This window comes from Vanellus vanellus, assembly GCF_965231255.1.
Source record: "Vanellus vanellus genome assembly, chromosome: 11".
Classification (NCBI taxonomy): Eukaryota; Metazoa; Chordata; class Aves; order Charadriiformes; family Charadriidae; genus Vanellus; species Vanellus vanellus.
The window spans coordinates 21,672,712-21,692,326 of record NC_138916.1 but is presented as its reverse complement, the minus strand read 5'-3'; the positions used below and the strand labels follow the sequence as shown (position 1 = coordinate 21,692,326).

General features: G+C 44.7%; 1 protein-coding gene across 1 annotated transcript in view; it reads left to right on the top strand.

Moving 5' to 3' along the window:
- CHSY1 (chondroitin sulfate synthase 1) overlaps positions 1-19,615 on the top strand; it is a gene marked incomplete at its 5' end in the record, with an annotated part of 76,247 nt that overhangs the window by 6,003 nt on the left and 50,629 nt on the right. The window contains one exon of the mRNA XM_082488556.1: positions 3,300-3,795. Within this exon, the coding sequence (XP_082344682.1) occupies positions 3,300-3,795 (496 nt within the window). The remainder of the gene's footprint in view (positions 1-3,299; positions 3,796-19,615) is intronic.

Below are 19,615 nucleotides of genomic sequence, written 5' to 3'. Positions count from 1 at the left end.
TCTTATATTAGAGAAGTCTGGACCAGGAAAGCAATGTCAGCCGGTGGGAGTGGGTGCTGGAGGGGCCACAGGAGTAGGAAGGTGTTGAGACAAGAGCTCTGTGCCTGAGGAGCAGAAGGGGTCAGGTTGCTGCCCATAACCTGAGAGCAGACACAGTAAACTGGACTGGAGATGGGAGGATGGGCAAGAAACGTAGCTGTGAACACACTAATCTGCAGAATCGCTTGTGATTGAGCCAGGTCTGATTCTTTGCAATGGCAGACCAAAAAGTTAAAGGTAGCTTTGATCAGAATTCATCCCTGCATTTTACCAGTCCTTAGTTCTGCTCATAGCTGGGGTCAGAAAAATGTACTTACAGTTCATCTTACAATCTGTGGTTTGGCTTCTTTGGCTGGGTGCGACAACATATTTCCTGAGCAAACTGTTCTGTATTTCTCCCCAAAAAGGGGCCGTGTAGAGCAGCGAGCTGTGGCTTAGACATAAGGAGCAGCACATGGTGACTCCCATTGTTTCAGCCTCTGCTGAGCAGCGCTTGCATTGACACAGACACTCAGGCAATTTTTCGATGTGGGAGCATATTTCGTCTGTCTGAGTTCGAACAAATGCTCGAAGCCACAGTCACAAATAACACGTTGAGTTGTCTCATCCTAGAAATTGCATTGTCGCAGGAAATGAACAAAGACTTAATCAAGCTGTGTTGGGGCATGGTCGAGCTGAGATCCCACGGCTGAAGTACTCACCCAAGTCGCATGCAGATCCTCGGGGTGTGGTTATCATTAGGGCATGGTCTTTCTATGTGCGTTGTGCCCTCCGGGTATGCAGGAATACATCTCTGGTTTATTCCTGGTTTAGTATGAAACTTAAATATGGCCCAGTTCCATGAAAAGATGGGGTCAAACTGGCTTTGAGTTGAGGGGTTAAATGCAATATGAGGACTGGGAATCAAACGTGACAGGGTTTATGGATGTACATGTATTTTGTTACTTCCCATTGAATGGGAACTCTTCTCTTGACAATACTTAGGGGGGTCTTGATGTGAGGATACCTGGTTGGAGAGCAGGGAGCAGAAGAGAGAGAAGAGAAGGCATCCTGTGTGGTCCATAGTTTGTAATCATTACAAAGGCAGATCTTTCAGGATATCGAGAGCAAGTCTGAAAATCCGTTGTTTGCTTTTGAATAAAAAAAAGTCAATAAGCAGGAATTTCCATAAGACTTTAGCTTATAACTTCCCCTGGTGATTGTCTGGAAAGTGTCCTGGGTCCACCCAAAGCTGCGTTGGAAACTGGTCGCAGCGGATGAGATGCATGGCTGCTTCTTCCTATGAGATTTAAATTTGAATGCATCGAGTACCTTTAATGAAGAAGTCTTTTAATCTCAGATTAGGAGTTGATATGGGAAGACCAGATGATTTGTATGTGGAGTGTGGGTGTCAGAAAATAAACAGCGGAACTTCCTTAATAATTAGTGAAAGTTCAAGATATGAGTGTGTCTCATTTTAAAACGGGCAGTTTTCAATGCTTTAACAGGATGTGACCTTGTAACCAGTAGTACTGTGCATTAATTGCATCACTGATGATTAAAGGCCTCATCACCTCTCTTGTGAAGTCAAGAGGAATGTTTCCATTGGCTTTACTCTGTTCTCTTCTGGGAAGCTGGAATCTAAACTTTTTCAATGAAACACTACCCGTGGCAGTAAGAAATCCAGAAGACAAAGCTTTTAAAGTAATTGGGCGATATTCATTACACAAAGCTGAATTAGTGTGTAACTGTTAAGGTGTTGGAGTTGATGTTTAGTTAGTACTAATTAAAGAGCTTTGCATTTCCCGGTGGAACTTAAGGAATAATTCTTCTGAAATATTTTTACATTTTAGACTTAGTACGGCAGCTAATTCTGGAGATTTCAGATTTCACATGATCTGTACTGCCCAAAATCTGTTCTGCTTTTGGCAAGAACAACCTATGTTGAGAGGCGTGTGGTAAAAGTGACAGTGATGCATTGAAAGAATACTGTGTCCTTTACCTTGAGAGTGTTTTCATGTTCGGATTTGAGTATAGGTTATTTTCTGAACATAGCTGCTGGACATAATTAGAAAATAGTCTCCCCGATACAAAAAGGGGCAAAACCTGTTGGTTTACCAATGAAAATAGTTTTCTGTGGGTTTCAGTCAAGGATACGTGACCTCTGCTTTTTTCCCAGGTAGAGTTTGAGAAAATGGTACCGAAAGCTTAAAATTCGTAATTTTGGGGGCGAGGCTGTAACAGTTACATGATTGAAAATCCTGCCTGGAGGAGGTTAAGTGTTCTGCAGTCTGCCTTTAATCATCCTACATCTCTTCTTGCATTATAAGTGACCCACTTTGCCCACGCAGATGGGTTGGATTTGGCAGAGAGGAGCACGGAAGGTGTGGAACAGATGTAGTCACTGTGCTGCTTCACACAGAAAAGGCTCCTCTTTTGTGATGTTCCTCTCTATTAATATCTGGTCTGAAGTGTGTGGAAAGCTGCTGGAGGTGAGTGTTGGTAGCAGCAGATCATCTGTTGGGATTACATGTTCTGCATGCATCTCTTGAACCACTTTTCTAGTAGTTCTTTGCTGGTAAGGGCAGACCCATTTGAGGTTACTGTTGCTACCATGTTCTGTGCTTCTGCAGCTGTCACGAACAGGCAGGAGTGTCCTACTTCCATCAAACCCCTACATGCTTCTCCACGTAGCATCTGGAGAAGTTGCTGTTTGGTTGGTTTCCCGTGGGATACTGATTACTCACAAGTTCATGTGAAATGTACATCTATTTACCCTCTGGAAGTCGGGACTTCTGAATGCACATTTGAGCTTTTGGGGGGCTTAGAGGGAATGGAAAGTGGATATGATGCTAAATAACTTGCAGGGAAGCTCTGGAGACATTAAATCCAGTTGTATGTGAATTGTTTGCCCGTCTTGGCTCCCTTTGGCTTCGCTCTGTATCTTGTGACAAATAGCTGTTAGACCAATACTGAGTGTGCTTAAGAAATCCTGCCAGCCGCTAGTGAACTACTCCTATTGAATTACTTTTCTGTCAGACAGAGATGCAAAAATGATATTCAGATGCTTGTCATATGAGAATTTTTTTTGTGTGTTATACCAATTGCTCTGTGCCATGTGAATGTCCTTGTTTGCGTGGGGAAAAAATAACCCTTCAAGGCATTTAAAAAGAAAATTTGTAAAGCAGATGATGTGTTGTTCCTTTGAGTGGTCTCTAGTAGCGCACTCTGCCTGCCTGGTTTGCATACTTAATTAGTCCTTATTGTCTTTTTCAATCTAGAACATGGTCCAAAACCATTCCTGGCAAGGTTGAATTCTTCTCCAGTGAGGGTTCGGACACCTCTATTCCCATCCCCATCGTGCCGCTTCCAGGTGTAGATGACTCTTACCCACCCCAGAAGAAATCTTTCATGATGCTCAAATACATGCATGACCACTACTTGGACAAATATGAATGGTTTATGAGAGCTGATGATGACGTTTACATCAAAGGGGACAAACTGGAGAACTTCCTCAGGAGTTTGAACAGCAGCGAGCCCCTCTTTCTAGGGCAGACTGGCCTCGGCACCACGGAGGAGATGGGGAAGCTGGCGCTGGAACCAGGCGAGAACTTCTGCATGGGGGGACCAGGAGTGATCATGAGCCGGGAAGTCCTGCGGAGAATGGTGCCCCACATTGGCGAGTGCCTGCGAGAGATGTACACCACCCATGAGGACGTGGAAGTGGGAAGATGCGTACGGAGGTTTGCGGGAGTGCAGTGTGTATGGTCCTATGAGGTAAGGACGAGGGCGTGGAGAATGAGGTGTGTGTTTTGGGGGAGGCAGAGGCGAGGATGGGAGAGGCTGGCAGCAGGGGATTGCTGTTGTACGGCTGCGCAGCGGTTCCTCCAGAGCTCACCTCCCTTTGCAATTTGACCATCCACCTGTACAGTTTCTACACTTTTTGTTTCCTATGAGCGTCACCCTGGGAGAGACCTACACAAATACGGAAGCACAACAGTAAGGAGGGAAATGGAGCCTGACATTAGGCACGCTGGGGTGAGGGGAGGAACATTCATCATTCATAACAGTTATTTTTATTCAGGCAGAAAGAGAATAAGCTTAAATCAAAATGGCCACAGGTCCCTGTGGTCTTGACTGTCCAAGCCTCTTTTATCTTCTCTAGCTGGGTATGTCATGGTGTCAGTGTCGAAAATAGATGATACGATTACTGTGCAGCTTGCTGCAGTTGAAGTGTGCAAGGCTGACAGATGTTTGCCTTGACAGTGACAGTTTTTTCCCAAACTACAGCCGTGGCAGAGATGTCTCATGGTGGCTGGCACTGTCACCCTGTGTGCTGAGCTGCCTCCCAGCCTGCCCACAGCCCAAGCCTGCTGCTGCTCAGGGACTGCTTAGCAGGTCCTTGACGTCAGCGGAGACAAGCCACCACTCTTAAACCGCAATTCGGGGTCTGCCCACGCTTATGTGGCTGCGAATTTGGCATCTTGGGGAAAAAATGAGCATCTCCCTAGCCTGCTTGTGGCAGTTTCTTGCTGCTGTTCCTGCTGGATGCTGGTGGCTCCTCCCAGGGGCAAGGGGGGCTTCTGCTCTGGTCCACTGGGCTCTTTGAAGTGAGTCCTGTGTGTTTACAGACTGTCTGATTGAAAACACCTGCAGGGCTTGAGCTGCAGTTCCTCCTTCAGGACCAGGGAAAACGCTGGTGGGTCTGCCTTAGAAATAAGGGAGAAGTTGAGAGCAGAAGAGAGGGTGAACAGTTTGTCTTTTTACACAAACATTTAAGACTTGTACGCAACTATTGCTTTGTCCTTTTATGAGATGTGGTAAAGAGGGGGATTCTTCTGCCCGCGTGACAGAGGAGCTGTGGTCACAGATGACGACAGATGCTGTTGCTGACCCACTCTTTCACTGGCAAAGACTTGTGTTAAACTTTTGACACTGATTTTTTGCCCTCGAAAGCTGTTGCTTCGTTTCAGTTCTCATCTCAGTGACAGGAAAGCCTCTGAGGAAGGGGAAGGAGGTTTCCAGCTGCAGTAATTCATTCATATCTTTTGTGTTTAAAGACTTTCTGGACTAACAGTGGCTCTCCATGTTCCCTGCTTACAGACCTGGAACTAGTTTATGTATTGCCAGCATCGTGGTTAGCCGTTCATGAGGAGTCAGTAACTTTTTCCACAGTTATTAGCAGCATAAAGTTTTTACTGTAGACGTTCTGAATTGAAATAACTTCTGGTGTGAATGCCTGTACCATGTGGTGTCTGGTAACTTAGTGAAGGTCAGCATTTTGGTCTGACTGAAAGTGTCAAAGACCACCTAAATTCAATGTGATCAAATTTTGGCTTGAAATAGCTACCTGATAGCATGCAACTGCGCTAGGAATGCTATCTGATAGAAATAGATCAGGCTTTTCTCAAGATGAGGGTTTTTTACCAGCTTCTGTTAAATCATCTGTAGTGCTGGATTCTCCCAAGTGCCGTGAATTACTTAAAATTGGTTTGTGTCAAGTGTATAAACTGTAATATGTTCAGAAGTAACCCGTGAGTGTAAGATGTTAAGGCTCAGCTGTTTTGGAGAGACGGAAGAATTTCAGTGATGAAAGCATGCTGCTTCTGCAAGGAATAGGTCCACTCTCATTTATTTGAGGCTTTTCAATTTGAAAACCTGTCATCTTTTCCTTTTTTTGATCTGGTCCTCTTATTGCTCAGACAACTAGATTAAATGTGCCTGGTATTTTATTTAAGATAAAGGAATAGCTGTGTGAAATAACACAGCTGTTGTAACAGCTGTGTTAGGAAAGTTTGGTGTAAAAGTGACATTTTACATGTCTTGTACGTTCATGAACATCAAGTAACAGGCCACTGTAAGTGAATTGCAAAGCGTTGTATTTCAGTGAGCTTCTGACGGAGCAAAAAGTTTATCTGTGCCTGCTCTGCTGGGGCACAGCCACCACATTCTTCACGGTTCCCATCAAAAGGGAAGCAGTAACAGCACAAGGCTCAGCAAACAAACCGGCGTTGGCCTCTGAAAACCCAAACCTCAAACTTCTCCTTCGCTTCCTGCATTTCCTATTCTGGAGCGTCTCAAGTGGCAGCGCAAATGAGGCGCTCAGGTCTTTGCAGTCAGCTCCCAGCTCTTTGGGTTTTGTTCTTAGCATCTTGGACATGGAGTGCCCTGCTGGACCTCAGTGCGGGTGGGTTTTTTCCCTGCAGTGTTCTTGCAGTGGGCTCTATGCCCAGAGTCATTTTACTCATCTCCATGACTGTCACTGCCCCTTTTCTCTGATTTTAGGATCCCACAATGTCTTTACTGTGCTGCTCATCTTCGCTGGCTCCGACTCTGGTGGTGTGCCCAAATGCGTCTCCAGGCCTGGCTCTGTGTTTTTTTTCTACTCGCAGCAGTCTGTCTCAAAACCCTTTTTTCCCCCCTTCCTGTGTTTCTGTCACTCTGCTGCTCTCTGTGGTGCCTCTTAGACCACACTTCATTAGTGGCACCGGTTATTGCCCGTTTCAAGACTTGTAAAGATTTGTTCACGCTCTTCCTGCCGTCAGGAGCTTTTCAGCAAATACAGTAAAGGAATTCACACCACGATTCTTTGGACTTCCTGTTTCATCTCACCCCAGAAAAGAGGCAGCAACAGTATGTGCAAACTGGAGGAGAACTGAAGCTCCCTGGGCTCTGGGGAGTCTGATGCACCCAGGCTGCTGCTTCTGGAGCAATTTGCAGCCCACGATGGATTTTAGGTTCCTGTGACCAGGCTTGTAGCTGTTGCCTTACTTGACAGGTCAAGAGAGTCACAGATGAGACATGCCTCTTAAATGTAAGTTCTGTATGGCAAGGATTATCATCACTGTAAAAACAAAACCGAGGCTGTTACTGCTGTTTGACAAACAGCAGTAAACCTCAGCCCTCTATAGGGTGGAGCAGCCAAAGCTATGGATTTCATGTAGCAAACTGGAGGGAAAAAAAAAATCATAAAAAGAATGGAGCTGTGAAATCGCTGAAGCTTACAGTTGGGAGCCTAACAGTTTATAAAGCGATGCAGAGCGCAGTCCTTCCTCTTGAAGAGGACAGAAGGCTTGCTAGGAAGTGTTTCTGCGTTTCTAGTTAATATTAGTATTTTGAACTTCTGGCGCACTGCTGGGTGTTTTTGTCAGAAAAAGTTTACATATTTAAGTCCTTCCTTTGCTTGTTTCCTCGGATCAGTAGTTCTTCTAGTTTGTCTTGTATGGATCACAGAGATGTACTGGTTTTGTTTTCTCATGCACTGCCTTGTGGTGCCATGTGCAGTCTTGGCTATTCAGCCTGAGAACAGGTTTTAGGTTTGATGACAAGCTATCTCATTTGTGATTTAAACAATCCCAACGTATTGTTGATCTTGCTTTTCGTTTTGAGTCTAATGTTTCCTTTAAATGCATCTGAATTATGAAGCCATTGCTCTGTAGCTTAGTGTTGTTTCAGCCTTGTTTCGTAGCTGCTGCTGAGTATTGTTCTAATTTGCATTTAATATCCTCATCTTCAGAGCACTGGTAACTTTAACACGAGCTCTTTGTAGCTACTAGAAATCAAGGCAGTGCTGATACGTATCCCATTAATTTCTTCAGTAATAAGACCTTTCTGACATACGTTGCTTTCGGGTTATACTAACTGCTTCGTGTCCTACAGCACAATAGAAACAGCTGGATCCAATGGAGCAGCTTACCTCTAACTGCTGATGCAAATAAATGCCCAGATGTTTTGTCAGTTTTTCCTTCTATTCTGATTGAGGTGGTGGGAGAAATTAGGTAAGAAGCAGCAAGTGTGTCTGTGGAGCAGGCATTGCTTTCCTCCAAACTAGTAACAAGTACTCTTAAATGTCCTGAAGGGGGACAGGATTTTTTATAATACACGTAGAAAAGAAGCTATGACAAAGGGAGTGATTGTGTCAGGAAGCATAAGCATCAAGGAACAGTAGATCCAACCTCTTGGTCTTTGGTGAGGGAAAAAGTAGGGCAGTGGTGACTAGGGATAGTGGTGGGCTTCTGGGAGAAGGGGGATCTGAATTAACATTTTGTGTGGTCTTTCATCTGGAGTAATTGAAGATAATTGCTACTCTGAAATTCAGTGATGTTAGGAAAGCCCTTAAAGCGCACAATATTTCTGCCAAGTACATTGGCAGTGACAGAACATACCATTTCTGGAGTGGACTCTCCCATGGGCAAAACTGAAGCTTACGGTTTTCTGTAAGACAGCCAGAAGTAAAAAAAAAAAAAAAGATAAAAGTCCTGCAGCGATTGGTCAGAACTGAAAGATGGGACACATGCAACTGTTAACTGCTAACCTTCAGTTCCCTTGGTTTCCTCTGAGAAAGAACCTTCCTTCATTAACAAAAGAGGAGATTCAGTCTTTCTATTGCTGGCTAATGTATGGCACACAGTGACCTCAGCAGCAAGAGCTGTATGTCTCAGAGCAGGGCAGGATGGGGTCGCTGAGGAGGCGCTTTGGGCAGGGTGCTCTGAAGCACCTCGGTTCACCGCAGTTGGTGCGGGGCGGTGGGTTTGGACTGTGATGTTTGGTCACTCTTGCTCTGTGAACCCTTGCCTTGGACTCCAGGCAGCAAATGTAAGACTTGTCTGTGTGGTGGGAGCATCCAGCAGCACTTCTGAAATCAGACACTCTAATACATGTATATTGTCCCAGCTTCAAAGATTGTACAGTTTTTTGAAGTCCGAGCATAGGAACTTGGCAAACCCAGACAGCAAAAGATACGTTATCTCACCGTGTGTAGCCCATTGCATCTCTTCATTCAGGAAATGTATGATACAAATGGCGTGTGTGTGTGAGAGGAAGGGTACAAGCATGCCTAGTGTTTTAGGGTGGATGTTTATAAATCATCTTTTCTTAAGCACAAAATTTTATCTTTGAAACACTTCAGAGATGCCTTTTTGGCTTCAGAGTAAGTTTGAAGTGTGTGGCCATCTGTTCTGCGGATGAATGGAGATTGAGCTTCATGAAGGTAACGAGGAATGGCATTTGTCAGAGGACAGGCAGGTAAGACTAGAGACGAGCTTTATCTGGGCAGGGAAGGTGATGCATGGGGTCAGTGTGAGACTAAAACACGTGACTGATGTGACAGAAAGTCTGTGACGACAGTGGGGAAGGCAGTGTGGTATGACCACTGTAGTCTAATTTTAGTAGCAATGTTTGCTGAGGCGGAGGGCAGAGAGGTCAAAGGAGAGAGTGAAGGCTGCAGTTTAGGTTTGTGAAACCAAGGTGTGGGTTAGGAGAGTTTGGAATAGGAGACAGATCTCAGATCTGCACCCAAGTCCTGACCTAGCTCTTTCACTTCAGAAAATAATTAAATATTTGAAAACCAAATATTTCAAAGAGGAAAAAGTCAACATCACTAAATCATTCCTTAGTGACTTCTGAACACAGGTTGGTGAAGGTTTCTTGTGTGTTGTAGAAATCAAGAACCACTTTGTATATAGTGCGAAGTGTTGTACCAAAGTTACTTGAGTCTGGAGCTCACTGACTTCTTGCTGGCCATCATTTTGAAGGAGGAAGGCTGTGTGATTTGTACTAACACATACATGCCTTTCCAGGCTACAGAGTCTGTTTGAGACTGACCTAGTTTTTGTGAGCACATGGTTAATCTGTCCCTAGTTGGCTGGATGACTTATCTAATGCCTAAGCTGAGGGTTGCTGAAATGGGGACTTTGATGGTGTCATGCAGACTCTAAGGAAGCTTCAGCCATGAATCCAGCAAACAGAAGTATTGCTTTTTTTCCCCGTTATTGCCTTCCTGAAATGCAGTGGTTTGGTTAGAGATCAGGATCTGTGCAGCCTGTTGAGTTTAGGGAACCATCAGGATTAGTTATCATGAGGACAAGTCAAGAAAGGCTAATCCTTCATTGTATGACAAGACAAAGAACTCTAATAAAATAGCTTATCATCCCAGCTTCTTAATTAAGGCACGCAGAAGATACTTGAGGATTTGAGTTTGTTCTGTTAAGCAGCAATGAACATAGGCAGAGGGAGGCAAGTCTGAGACCAGAAGGTTTCTAATGTATTTTTCTCTTCTGAACTTATGGGAAAGCCATCCCTTTTTTGCAGGGTAGATTCTTTGTTTATGGCTTGCTGGAGCTGTGAGGCTCAGTACTTGGAGGAAATGATGTTGTGCTGTGATCAGAGCTATTCATTGCACTGCCTCCTGTAGGTGAATCCCACCTGAGTTGAGACCTTGGAAGGACATGGTTAAATTCCAAACCAAAACCCAGTAATACCTGTACAGTCAGTTATCTCCCATGGGTCAACTATGTTTGACCAAACTGTGAATTGGCAAGTTTTCCTTTCCATTTTATTTAGTGCTTATCTCTGTGTATAAAAGATGAGGGTGGGAGAATAAACCGCTTCATGGCTGCCTCTGTGTAAACAGAATCTCAGTGAAATGTCCCATGTGACTCAACTGTTTAAAAAAAAATAAAAAAATAATTGTCTTTCTCAGCTGAAGTGGACATGAAGCATCTTCAGCTAGGGCTCTCAGTAGGGAAGTTTTTAGCAGATCTATATCTAAAGGGTAACCGTGGCCTGGATGCTGGGGTAGGGGGGTGGTGTGTTAATTGTGTAAATTTGGAGACAATATTTGCTTTTCTCCCCTCGATCTATTAGAGCCATATTCTGTGTGCAGCTTAAAGTACCAGCAGCACAGAGGTGGCAGAGCCTGTCAGCATGGGAGAGAAAAGCCAGACTTGTTTGCTGATGGGAAATAGAAATTAAGTGCTGATGTGGGGAAGGGGCTTAATATAAACTAGCAGGGGTCACCGAAGGGATGGTAGAAACACATTCAGCTCAAATGCTTTCAGTGCTAGCTGTATTACGCTTGGAGTATGGTGTTTGGGAAATATTTGGATTTTTTAAATAAAAACAATAAAAGCAATTGAATTATTATAGAGAAGAAACGAAAGGTGGGTCTTTTAAATGGATGGACATTATGAGGTTTAAGGAAAAACTTATTTTACTATTTGTTACTTTTATAAAAACAATTTAATGTAAAACATCGTTTTCTTTTGAACTTTGAGTGGATGAACACAGATAATTATCCAGAGTTGCTGTAGACAGTGGTTATAGCCAGCCGTATTGGTGTGTAGCACTGACCTGCTATGAAGGCTTTTCTTAATGCTTTTGGAGAAAGTAGTACGTAGCAGGCTCAGTCTGCCTTGATACAGCACTGAGCGGCTGCTCCGTGAGCATTTCCCCATGCTCTCCGGGCTGACAGTGTACTAGGGCAGTCTCTGAGGATGCAATTGTGATCTGAATTGTTATATTTTGCCAGTTCACCATGTTTGCAATCACTGGCCTGCTGCGGGGAGATACATTGGAAAGAGCTGTTAACAATAGGTGACTCCTCGCCTCAGCCCAGGAACTGCAAATTCTTCTTTTGCTTTCCAGTTGCCTACTCCTACAGTCACTGTCCTTGATGGACTTTGTGGTCCCCCAGTGCTGAGAAGGGAAAAGATGATATTCAGTGTGCTGTTGTATGTCTTTTTTAATAGCTTGCAGCTGCAATTACTAATGAGAAATGTGTATCCTGAGTCTTCCTGTGCATTGTACCCAAATGCACTTAACATATGTCAGTAAGGAGCTTGGCTTCTTGGGCTGTGGTGGGAGAACCATTGATTCATGGATGAACAGGGAAGATGCAAGATGAAAACCTGCAATGCCCAGTCCTTGCAGCAGGCAGGTAACAGTTTAACTCGGTGCTCTGTGCTGTTGTCTGATGGCTCTGCGGATAGTGTAAGTATGTAATCTGACTGCATGGAGGATTAATTTTCTGGGATTTGTCGAACCTCATTTCCTGTAGACACCTCCAGGCTGAAGTGCTGCTTCTACTGTTTTGTGTTCTAAAACCATCTGATTTAGAGCAGAGAACTTGGTAGGACAGTCCAGCAAAGTAGAACCATCCTTAATTGATCCTTAAAATCTTTTAGCACTAATTTCCTGTGTTAAAAGCTTATCTGGACTCCTGGTGGTGTGAACTTTCATGGTTATCAGCTGGAGACCTCTTAAAATCTTGCCAGAAGTCCTGATTGCCTGAAGGGGGGGAGGGATTATCTTCCTGCATGCCTAGACCAAAGTGACCTTTATGTGTCACAAAGAAGTTGGGAACATAATTGGAAGGGTTTGGGGAACTAACTGGTTTTGTTTTCTTAAATCCTGAACTTTCAGGCTGAAAGTCTATTTGGGGATCCTTGCAGAACTGAAAGATGAGTTCTGGTTATTTCTGGTTAGTTTCTTACATAAAAGTGAATTTCTGCTGATGTCCTCGGTGAAAGCAAGTTAGTTGTCAGTGATTCTTTCAGCTCTCTTGTGCAAGTTTAAAATACTGTTACAATAATGAAGCAAAAGTAAAAGTTCTGGCTGATTTTTATCAGTGGGATTCTTGAGAACCAACTGAACTTAATGCTAGTTACTTTCAGCTTGTGTGGTAATTGTAACTTCAGTAAAAAAAGGTCAAAGCCTGCATGTAATTTAAATTGCTATTAGGGACCCTAGGTGTTTTTTAAGACTCTTTGAATTGGAAATTTCTGTTTATCCATTTATTCTTTGTCCACACTGCAGTGTTGTACCAAGATGTGCGGTATTGCTGATAAGAGGAAAGCCACTCAGCAGTTTTTCTGCTTCACGGCAAGCTTTGCAGTCTGCATAACGCTGTCTTACCTACGCTGCTGGCAGTGCCTTGCTCCCAGGGCTGCAGCGTAGATGAAGCTCCAGCAATCAGCTTCTGTGCTTGGTGGTCTGATGTCCTGGGAGCATTGCTAGGGTAGCACAAACTACTTCATTTAGTGTCTGTTCTGGTTTATTGCTAAGAGCACATGTCAGTACAGGATGGGAGCCCTAAATGCTTTAGAGTCATTAGTTTAGAAAGAGGTTTAAGAAAAGGCACGACATGCTCTTGTGTAATGAAGAGAGCACAGGTAGGGTCATGCCCACTGGATCTAAGCTCCATGCAAGTCTCTGGGTTTAATCCTTCCTACTGAATGGCTTTAGGGAGCTCCAGCTGAGTTGAGTGCTGTATTTTTGTTCTTGGAAGCAGTCTTCAGAAGCATCCGGCACTCTTTGTGGATTAAGCACAGGTTCTTAGAGGCTGGGATTAGCAATGAAGTAAATGGGAAGCCATAGTTTGGACTCAGCCAGCAGTTCATTAGAAAGCAGAAAAAGGGTAGTAGGAAGCTGCTTGTAATTCCAGAAGTGCTACTGTCACCTTCTTCCTGCTGCAATAAGGAGAGAAGCACTTTATCAGAAAACTCAGCTACCTTTGACTTGCCCCAGCCTCTCTGAGCAGGCAGCCGGCGTTTGAATGCTGCTTCCTTGCCCGCTGTCCTCTTGGCCGTGCTCAGACCTTGTGTCGATATGCTTTCTGAAAGGCAAGCACAAGTTTGTTCATGAAAACTTCTTGCCTGCTCTTGTTCATGGTTGCCACTTCAGATTGGTGCAGCTGGTGAGAAAAGTGCTCTGAGAATCGCAGCAGAGTATTAATGAAGGTTCCTCTGCTCATAAGCCTTCAATGGGTGTAATTACTTGGCAGTAACTTCTTTAAACCTTATTTGAATTAAAGCTACATGTTTTGGCTGGTTGTGTCACCACTGTATTAGTGAGGAATGCAGGAGAGAGTGCTAGTTTGCATTAACTGAGCTGCCTTAATCCTTTGTAAGCATACTTTTTGATATGTGTTACTGTCTTACAGAGAGAAAAAACATTTGCCCAAGGGATAGTGGAGTTCACTACTCAGCATCTCTGCATAAGGGCAATGTTCTTTGCCCTCAATAATGACTAAGGAAGTTCTTAGTAAGTGGGTGTTGAGAATTAATATTATGTGTAATTCTGCATAAATACTTGATGGGGAACTGTCTGTATCTTTGGTGTGAGTTTTTTATAAATCTTATTTCCTACAGTCCCTCTCAGCATATGGGTGCAGAGTGGTTTAAACGCCTGACCCAATTTTTTTAATGGTTTTATATAGCCTTCAGACCAGATGCTTCACTAGAAACAATCTTGTCCAACTAGAGTGACTCCAGAATATATACCTTTCACGTTCGTTGTCCAGGTTGGCAAAAATATTCTTCCCCTGTATCTTTGCTGTCTTGACAAGAGATATTTGCTTAACCTTATCGCAGATGATTTGTCAAGAAACCTTACCCTTACCTTACATTACCTTGTTTGTTTAACCTTATCACAGATTAGTTAACTGACATTCTTGGTTTTATATCCTTCTCCTATTGAAGGCACTTCCTAACATCTTTGGCCAAGGGGAACTTTAGTTAAAAAGAAAACCAAACAACCAACAACAGAGAAACAATAGCAGATTTAATCTTCATAAAGCAGCAGGGCTTTCGCTTCCCTAGGAATGACGGCGAGCTGTGGCTTTTCCAGGTTTTGGACAGAGCAATTTTTCTTTGACTTTTTCAAATAATCTTTTTTTCCCCCTCTCTGACTCCTCAGAGTTGAAATGTGTGCTCTGGTCACTGTGAGACCCTTTTGCAGTTGTGCTTCGTCTTGTTGCTGTGTTTTACTGGGCCCAACCGGAAGCCACCTCTGATCCTATGGAATAATGTGTTGGGCCAAATGCTGAAATTTGCCAATGGTATCATCGCTGCTGTGTGCGCTTGTGCTGAGGAGAAACCATCCACGTGGTTTCTTATCTGTTCTAGGCCAAAAATAACACCATAGCTCCGGCAGCCTTAAAGAATTAGCCTAATTTCAGAACTGGAAAGTAGGGTGAAGGTGAGAAGGGTATTTCAAAGTATATAAAATAGGAGCTGGTTGCCAAACGTTACAATGAAAAGCATTTGTCTGGAGCTTTGGATGGTGAATCAGAAGTATTTGTGATGATCTTTTGCATGGACACTACTGCAGGGGCAAGTCTGCTGAATTGCGAGTCTGCTCGAATTTATATCAAGCGGTGCAGTTCTGAGACGTGAACCGCAAGCGAGGAAGATGGAAGGTGAGGGCAATGTCATCTTCCTTCTGGTTGTAATGTGGCTCCTCCGGATCGCTGATGTGGCTCCACAGAAGCAAACGGGTCATTTCTCCAGCCCACGGCGTCTGCTTTGTGCCATCTGCCCTCGCGGTTCCTGGTGCAGAGGAAGTGTGAAATGTGTAACCCCGTTTATTCTGCTAGGTGGTCAAGGCCGTCTCCCTTACAGAAAATGCCTTGTTTCTGTTCAGCCAGCACAAAGGCTCTTTTATAGCTGCTTGGCTATACATCTGCTGAGGTGCCTCAGACTGTTAGCACTGGTTACTGTTTGAGGTATGCAGGCTTTAGGCTGTGATGTACAGTGATATGTTGTTTATATGTTGCCTCCCTTTCCTTTTGAGGATAGGGAGCTGTGCTGTGTCCTGCCCTGAACAAAGCCTGGTGTTAGTTATGGGATGGAGCAGTAGCCTGGAGATTTTCCCTTTAAAAGCAGGACTGGAACCCTTCTGTTTCACACTTTGAATTAAATGTCTGAATTTGGCAATGTGACTGCAGGACAATAGAACTTTCTCTGGGGAAAAGTGTTGAATTTCTGATCCAGAGACTGACCTGGCTTGAAAGACAGTATGTGCACCAGTGCAGAGGGACCCTGTCCTTCATAGGGCACTTAACAACTCCAGAAGAGCCCTGACTTCCTAAAGTTTTTTAACTTTATTCCAGCCTCTGGATTAACTTCCCCATCTCCACCCCCCCCCCCCCTCCCCCCCCCCGATATTTCTTTCTCCTGCACATGTCCTCATACTCATTTCACAAAGAGACTTTGCTGAAACCAGTCCTGCCCAGAAATGCACACTTATCTTTTGAAATGTAGGGGAGAGAGTGAAGGGAGAGAGGGCGGTCTGTAAGACAGCGAAGTCCTGGTGAGTTCTGAATCTCTGATGTTTGCCTCCTTTGGCTTTCAGACATCTTAAGGTTTGCCATCTCCTGGCTCCTGTGTTTGGTTTTCTGCGTTGGTTTTCTTTAACCCCACAAAGCTAGCTGACAGCTCTTCAGTTCCATTCCCGAATAGCATTCTGATGCTGTCACTGCTGGCTTCCTGACTCAAAGTAGAGCTTGGGTGGAAAAACAACTTTTCATCAAATTACCATGATAGAGGTCTCATGGGATAAAGGAAGAGCATAAGAGGGATGTGCCCTGTTTCATGTTAAGCTCTTTTGCTTTGACGTTGATGTTCCCTTCTGCTCCATTAGTGTGGATAAATATTGAAATCTCATGGCTGAGTGTGGCAAAAGGTGACTTGGGGCAGATCCATGGTATGTTCCACCACCGAATCCCTGTCCCTTGAGAGCAGCAGCTCTGCCCTGCCCAGGCCCTGGTGTCAGCACCCAGCTCTGGCTTGTGAACGTCTGCCTGTACTTGCTCTCCTCTCTGGGGAGTATTTCTTTCTTGTTGCAGATCTATTTAGGCTTTGAAGATTCATTTAGGCTTTTTGTGGCCTCTTTCACAAGACAGTGCAAAGTTACTTTTCAACTTAATTTTAGACTGGCTGTCATTCTCAAGCAAGCTTGAAGAAGTGTGGTTTTGACCTTGCTCGCAGGGAAACTTGGAGGAACCTGATTTCCCAGTACGTTGAGGGAACTGTTACCTCGGGTCTAGAATTTTGTGCTTCAGCATCAAAGCGCTTTGCAAACCTTTCCCATGCTCCCAGCCCTATGGAATGACAGCTCTCCCTGCATGGCACGGGGTTATCCCCAGGGCACGGGAGGAGGTACTGTCAGGGCAAGGGTAGAGTGCAAGAGGTCCCGACTTGGTGTCCTGCAGCCAAACCACACCTTTCCTCCCCTCTTTCACCAGTCACTTCAATTAAAATTCCACCGTCAGGGCTGAAGTGAGGTGAGGCAGGAGCAGACTTGTTTTCAGGAGGGAGAGAGAGAACCGAATTTTCTGCCAGAATGGGCCTTTTCCCAGAGCGGGCTCAGGAACTGTCCCCTCCCCACCAGTTAGGTGCAGAAAAGTCACAGGCAGAAATTGCAAACATTGTCAGCATTGTCTGCTTCAGTTCCCAGAGGGCATCAAAGAGTGAACAAATTGAGCTGGAAGTGGAGAGCCCTGCAGAGGCAAACCTGCAGTCCTCCATCAGCCCCTCTGAACTATGGCCCAGAGCACTCAGTGAAGATGATTTCTTAATAAAGCTGGGGGGAGCTGAGCTAGCAGGGGTGCAGATGAGACTCTTTGCGTGTACTGGGGAGCAAAGTGAATGAATGGGGAGGAACCTCCTGAAGGTGAAAGCTGGCAAAAGCAAGAGAGCCAGAGTGAAACCCGGGGCGGGGGGGGGTGGGGGGTGGTCTTATTAGTGTGGTGGAGTCCAAGTAATTTCAAATATTCTAAACAGAGGTCCCGTGAGTAGAGATACGAGGGAACCAAATTCCTTTGGCATTCGCAATATCATGCTGGCTAAAGTAAGTGCTCTTGTGCAACGCTCTGCTGAGCAGTTATGGAGCAGACGTTGCTCCTTTTGTAACTGCTGCTCGAAGTGAACCAGTTTCTTGCCACGAGGGAGAGCCCGGCTGCCTGTGTATATCAGGGAGCTGTTTTACAGGTGCTCAACTTTGCAGAGTGTCAACACAGTGATAAAAGCTGAAGTCAGAAGTGCTGAGAGTGGAGGAGAAGCAGTCACTTGGAGTTGCTGAAAAAACTGTCTCCTTAAGGACCGAGAGGACAACGTGAGCCTTAAACACACTTCACCTTAGTTGCAGGCAGTTTCTCCAATGAGAGTATGGGAGCTGGGTGTGTGGTGGGGGTAGGCAGAGAAGGATTGAGGTATGGTTTCAGAAAAGAAATCTGTCTAAGTGCAAGTAAACAGTAAAATGTTACAAGGTGCAAGCTAAGGAACAACCTGCTGTTTCCCCTGGCTCTTACTGTGACAGAACTCTAATCCTTAAAGCCGGAAATCATATCTGATGGGCTACAATAATCTACCTCTAGACGTAGAACTCCCCTACGTCTGTCTCCCCTAGGCAAGGAGGAGTACCTGCCAAGAAAGCAATACAGCCTGAGACTCAGCTGCTTTGGCATGCCAGCAAAACCATCCTGCGCTAAAGTGACAAGCATGATGCTGGTGGGACGTGTTCTGGCGTGGCATCCAAGTTAAATCTAAGTGGGAGCTCTCATGCACCTGACTGATGGCCAACATAGAAAAAACACCGAGCAGCCTGCATTGTAGCTGGTATAATTTCATGCCTGGTTGTCATGCAAAACAGCCAACTCTTTATCCAAAAACCGTGTTTGAAAGTGACTTCTTAGAGTATGTTTTCTCCCTGTCCAAGCAGAGTGTACAATGAAGAACAGTGGCTTGGATTTTGTTTTCTTTGGTAGACAACATAACATCAGTGGTTGTCTTGGTGTCTGCCTCTCTTTGTGTGGTGGGACAAAAAAGCCAGTTTGGGTTGGTGCCAGTTTTATCAATATGATGATTACATGCAGAAGAAAGGAGCTGCAATGGTTCTTGTGGTGCCTTGATGGCAAATAATAGTAAATTATGGCTATCTCTTAATATTCTGGTTAGACTCCCGATTGCCACACATTGGAAAGCACCCTTTTTCATGTAACTGTGCGTGCTCATGCACTCTGTGGTTAGCTAAAGTAAATGTTCACATCCTTGTGTGTGCTGGAATATAACAGAATCACTGTAAAATATTCCAGACCCTATTCCTGAGCATTGTCACTTGGATGATGCTATTGCAGGTTTGGTTGGGTGGTTTGTTTTTTTTTTTTTTAAATCCTGAAGTGTTTTGTAGACTTGCTGCAGTCCTTTCTACATCAGCCTTTGGAAATAAAACCATGGGTATAACTTTGAAACTTGGAAATATCTGTACAGACTCAGTCCTGCATCTTACACCAGACAATAATGAGCACTGAAAGCTAAACTGAGCCCATTGATATGTTGATGATCAGTACTTTTTTCTTTCTGATTAACATTCAACCTGTGTCTTCTATAAGGTTTCAAACAAACCATGGGATTGTCCATTCTTCTTAGATCCAATTGCCCGGTGGATTTGAGCCCGTCCTGCCAGAGGAGCTGCTGGCACCGTATCCTGTTAGGGCAGTATCCGTGTTGGCCCGTGGTGCTGTGGTTATATGTATGATCCACTTTGGGTTGTTTTTCATTCCCTGAGAGTGGTCCTGGGCTGAAGGTGACAGACTGACAGCGTGGAGTGAGTTCCTTCTGTGTTTGACCCGCCACAACGTGGAGTCTGTAATCCCATAAGGGTTGCTGTGTCCCTGCTGGGAGTCTGCATGTTGTGCAGAAAGTGCAAGGGGCTGTGTGCTGCAGCCTTTGCCTTGGAAAGCTCACGTGCCAAGAGATTAGAGAGGCAGAGTAAATGGCAGGACACCACACAGTACCGTGGGCAGCATTAAGTGAGCAAGAATAGGTGAAAATACTTTTAATGATGCTTTAAATTAAACTTAATTCTGTTTAGACGAGCAACTGGATAAAGAGAGAGCTTGTTTGTGCTTTAGGAGAGCTTCCTGGCTGCCCTCTTGCTCAAGCTGGCTGCTTTGGGTCCCCCTTAGCTCTCATCTGCCCTGTTTGCATTGTCGCCTCCCACGTGTGCTGCTGTGGAGTGGCCACCTTGGTTCTCCCAT